The 5,623-nt window shown below is 31.7% G+C and overlaps 1 protein-coding gene across 1 annotated transcript; it reads left to right on the top strand.

Annotated features, from left to right (window-relative positions):
- The first annotated feature begins 730 nt into the window (after positions 1–730).
- LOC132724788 (transcription intermediary factor 1-alpha-like) lies at positions 731–2,509 on the top strand. Its single transcript, XM_060709752.1, has one exon. It carries the CDS (start codon positions 731–733, stop codon positions 2,507–2,509), a length of 1,779 nt encoding a protein of 592 aa, XP_060565735.1.
- Positions 2,510–5,623: the final 3,114 nt, after the last annotated feature.

Genomic DNA, 5,623 nt, shown 5'->3' with positions numbered 1-5,623 from the left:
TGATTGCAATATTTTTGGGTCATATAAAGATTTGATTTTTATTACTAGATGTGTAGAAAGTGTAATACAATGGTTAGGTTAATTATGAAATATAAAATGAAAAGGCAATACATGTACAGGCATCACGGGCCCATACGGCTAGCTACTTCCAAATGAAAAGTTATTATAATTTTAGCTTAATAGTATTTACCTAGAGTGATCCAAACATACTTTTATAAACTCAATGAATCGTCAGACAATCAGGACAATGTCAGATATAGAGACAATTTTTTAACTTTAAAACCAATTTCTTCATGCAACTCGTAGTGTAATTTTGTACAATGACGTTTTAAATATTTCTAACAGAAGGTTTGTGTAACACTGAAGTATCAATAATATATAAAAGGAAATAAACCAAAAAACTTGAATTTTAATAAAAAGACCATAATGGTTCAAATATGCATACATAATTTTATAATTCAAAACGTGTATTGCGAATTTGAAATTAATTATATATATTAAGCTTCTTGGAATATTAATGATACAAAGAGGTGAATGTCATCTAAGCATACAATTTCAATGTGACAGCATGATTAAGCACGATTGCATTGAGACAAAAATCAAACATTTAAATTCTCTTTCAATTTTCAGAAATAGATGATGAAACAGACAAAAAAGAAAGTAATTTGAAACAGACAAAAAAGAAAGTAATTTATCTATTATAGAAATAATGTTCAACATTAGATAAGACATGGAGGTCCCTGGTCGAACACAAAACAGTTCACCCAAAGATAGTGCAGTATTTTGTCAACCATGTAATAGTGACGGCGAAACGATGGTTGCCATTGGATACTGTCAAAATTGTAACGAGTATTTATGTGCAGTATGTCTAAAAGTCCACCGCAAGCAAGCCGTGTCAAGAAATCATATTATTCTGGATGGTGACAATATGCCTAAAGTAACACTTCCGGTTGTAACACCAAACCCTTGTTCTGATATTTGTACCAAACACGAAAATGAAATAGTTAAGTATTTCTGCATGTCTCATGATGCGGTGGGTTGTGGAGATTGTATGATCATTGATCATAAATCCTGTAATGTTGATCGTATACAAGATATATCTACAGAATATTTCAATGGCACTGAACACCAAAATATCCTAAAGAAGATAGAGCAGTTTATTAAAGATATTGATGAAATAAAAAGGAAGCTACAAGCCAGCGAAGTGAATATGAGACAAGCATACACACAAGCAATTAAAGATGTCAAAGCATTCAAGAAAGAAATCATTGATTATCTTAACAAGGCAGAAAGAGAAATGCTTGAAATGATAAGCGAAAGAAAAAAGAAAAATGAGATGCTGATACAGGAACTGCAGCAATCAGAAAGTCATATTGGAAGAAATATTAAAGAAATACAGACGAAATTACAGCTACAGGTAAACCAAGCGAATGATTTGTTTGTTGAAGCAAAACAAGTTAAGGCAAAACTTAACTCTATTGATGAAAATCTGTATAGGTTGAAAAAAGACACCAGTATTGATGTATATACGTTTCAACGTTCTTCCCACATGGAGCAAAGGGTCAAGTCTTATGTTCCGCTCGGTGCCATAGTTGATAATACAGAAGAAAAGGTCGAACACACAGCATCAAAAAAAGATTATCTTGTTTCTACCAAAGAAGTTACAGATAAAACTGGTTTGGACAGGAAGAGCATTTCTGAAATGGATGCTTATTTTGATTGTGAGATTAACATTAAAACACAAGATGATGCTTCAGATTGCTTTATTGAAAGTTGTGCATTGATTTGCCCAAGTCAGATTATAGTCACAGATAGGAATAATAAATGTGTTAAATTAGTTGATGTCAATAACAAAACAGTTTCAAAGTACAATCTTAAGTATTGTCCATATGGTGTAGCAGTAGTAAATCCCAATCTGGTTGCTGTGACATTTCCTGATGATAGGAAGATACAATTTTTCACAATAACAACAGGTAATAAAATCAATGAAAGTGACATGATCAATGTCCGTACAGGTTGTAAGAAAATTGCAATCCATGAAGATAAGATTATTGGTATAACCAGCGAGAGTGTTGAGATTATGAGCATGAGCGGACAACTGATAAAATCTCTATCTCATCCAGATATGAAAAACTTGATGGATATTGCTGTCGTACCTAATTCACAGATGTTTTATGTCGGTAATTCTTATAGGAATAATTCTGTTTTCAAGTACGATTTTGATGGCAATCTGATAGCAACATACAAGGACAAGGATCTGGTAGATGTGAGAGGATTAGAAGTAACAAGAGACGGTACAGTGCTTGTGTGTAACTGGACTGGAGATGGCAGTATTCATATGATTACTCCTGACTGTAAAAAGATCAAAGAACTCAAGGATAGTAGACATGTAAGATATCCATTGTGTGTTACGTACTGTAATAAAACAAATAAACTTTTTGTTGGAAACTATGAGAATAACCTTGACAAGAAGTTCAGAAACGTTTTGAAAGTTTTTCAATTAAGGTAGATTTTTATTCCATATGAAATCAATGGTCTGATGCAAAACAGAAATGGAAAAACAGTAATGGCTATACTTAAAATATCATTTTAAATTGATACATTAAACAATTGATACAAATGTTTTATGAATAATAAGGCACGATCATAAAATGACATTGTCTTAAGAAAGACAGAACAAAAAAAAAACAAATTTAAACAACAGAAGAAAATATATTAAAGAATTTATTATCTGTTGTAAAGTTGGATTCCAACTACAACAGGTTATATAATAATTACATAATATTGTATAATATTACTAAAGTCGCGTAGTAGCGTAGCCGGGCATACGCCAGTACGCCGTAGGCGTACTAAACGAAAATGAATTTAAAAAAAAATAAAAAGTCTTAAATGTTGAAAACAGTAGTCCAAATCAGTACCCTAACCCGTGTTAGGCACTGCCGTGAGTTTTGACGGAGAAAAAAGGATTTGCTGACAAAAAATATTTTGTTATTAAGCGATTTAAATAGTGTATCGGTATTTTTTGTTGCAAGTGTAGAACAGCTAACTAGTACCTAGGTAGATCTAGTACTATTTTAGGTAAGACAGTGTCATGCGTATTGACTTGTTTGTATCTTATCGTAGAATCCTATTATAATCCGAATGTTGTTTACATAAGAAGTTATACTAGCGGGAAAAATCAAATGGCGTCCCAACGTAAAACGTCCGAAGAACATGAGCCTCCTTATGTTGATATTTTCAACTGCACCATTTTAAACGATGAGTTGAAAGTCACTTTATTAAAGTCAGATAGGCCTGATGTCCATAAATATGCATTTAAATCGAGGTAAGTTTATGCAGATCAAGAAATTTAAAGTAGGTAAAATAATGCAATTTATCATTAAATCATATTCAAATGTATTTTTTTTCTTTTAAATTACATCAAATATTATTCTATTTTATTTTTAACTAGATCTATAATAAAACTGAAATATAAAGTCATTTTTAAACGTTGTCTAGAGCGTACGGACGAAGCTACCTTTACCAGGGAAGTGAGAAAGTTGGTTACATTGTAGACAGATGGACCGTCCACAAGCTCCTGATACACTTCTAGGAACATTGCCACTGGCTAATGAGCAGTACTATCCCAATGTCCGTCCTTGTTTGTTAGTACTGCTCACTATGCCAGTGTCTACGGCTACAGCTGAACGATCGTTCAGCACCATGAAGAGATCTACCATGACTACAGAGCGGCTGTCTGGGCTTGGCCTAATGAATATTTACAGAGACATGAAAAATTATTCTGAGTACATAGTTGACAAATTTGCTGCAAGAAAACAACACCGCCTTGAATTTGTCTTCAGAGAATAACCATATCTGCATAGATATCACATACCCGTGCCGATTTTGCGACTCCGTAAAATGGTATTGCACTGGCATAATTATATTTTGACAAGACATCATTTGCGTTACATATACATAACGCTAAGACGCGCTAAATGTTAGTGTTATACTATAGGCGCTTCAATGAAAAATGTTTCTCTATCACTTCAAACGGTCTTTGTTTTTGCTGTGTGATAAATAGAATATTAAATGCGTGTAAGTTTATTGCTTAATTTATTGAACGTGTTGAATAAAATATTATTATGCTAGCCAGAGGCTCACATAATATCATTTTATTCAACTCGTTAAATAAATTCAGTATTAAACTTACACTCTTTCAATATCCTTTATTTATTACATGTACATATTATAAGAAAGGAATTAAATATGTTGTCAAATGTCTCCAGATTGCGTTATTTTGCATCTATAAATCCAAATTTTCCCCCGAACCCCCTTCCATTTACAAAGGGGGGGGGGGGTGATACCCCCTCCCTTAACCCGCCAGAGGCTCACATAATACATGATTTTATTCAACTAATTAAATAAATTTAGTATTAAACTTACACTCTTTCAATATCCTCTATTTATTAGATAAGAAGGGAATTAAATATGTTGTCAAATGTCTCCAGATTGCGTTATTTTGCATCTATAAATTCAAATTTTCTCGGGGGAAGACCCCCGAACCCCCTACCATTTACAAAGGGTGGGGGACACCCCCTCCCTTAACCCACCACCTAGGCGTATAATTACTTTTGGCCGCGCTACGCCACTGAAATTTAAGAAGTAAATCATAAATAATCTTCATACATATTTTTCAAGAATTATTAAGGGTTTAAACTTTAACGTAGATTTAAGTTTATTTTAAAGTTTAATCATATTGAACATGCCTGCAGTATTGTTTTATAGACATTTCATTCTTATCATTCATTAGTTTAATGTTAAATAAAGTTTGTAGAACTTATTGATACACTCTTTAACAGTAACTTAGCATGGCCTAAGACTCTTTACATTCAATATATATAGAATGTTTCTACTTTCACTTATGCTGAACTTTAAACTTAGTGAGATACATATTGTTAATCTAGCATTTGCATGATTTATATATGTTTGTAAATATGTTTAGTTTGATATTAGTTTCTAGTTTTATTGTTTAAAATATTTTTGTAAAAGTTTATTACTTTATTATTTTGTAACCATGGTCAATTGATACTGTTGAAAAATTTTCCATGAATCATTATCTATTTTTAGAAAACTTAGTAGTTATGTAAAGCTCTAATGAGCTCTGATTGATCAATCAGAACAGTTCTGCATTTTACTGGTTCCACACAAAGCTCTGGTTCCCAGTAGTGTGCATAAATACAGGCACTTTACACAATTTTGTTATTCTGCTGCTAATTTTTGGAAAAGTAACATCTCTAAAAGCTCTCTAAGGTAAATTAATTAATTATTTAATTTATTAAGGCACTTTGGCATATACATGAATCTTAGACATTATCTAAATTCACTGAAACATTTTTGATAAATCTGTAAGTTATTTTAAATAGTAATTTCTTTTTATATAAGTAATTAAGATTAATTAATATCTTTTCTTTGTTTAAGTGGCAGCCATCTTGAATTATTAGATCTTTATTTTTGTTGATATATATTAAAACAGGGCTTTTTACTATTCAGATTTATTAGTTAAACAGCACAGAATCGTTAAGGTTATTTTTCATATATTTAGTAATTACAGTTTAAACAACTTTCAATTGGTTTAAATCTT

This window comes from Ruditapes philippinarum, unplaced genomic scaffold, assembly GCF_026571515.1.
Source record: "Ruditapes philippinarum isolate M1 unplaced genomic scaffold, ASM2657151v2 ctg2370_1_1_1_1, whole genome shotgun sequence".
Classification (NCBI taxonomy): domain Eukaryota; kingdom Metazoa; phylum Mollusca; class Bivalvia; order Venerida; family Veneridae; genus Ruditapes; species Ruditapes philippinarum.
The sequence above is the reverse complement of the archived record's forward strand: the minus strand, read 5'-3'. Positions and strand labels throughout refer to the sequence as shown.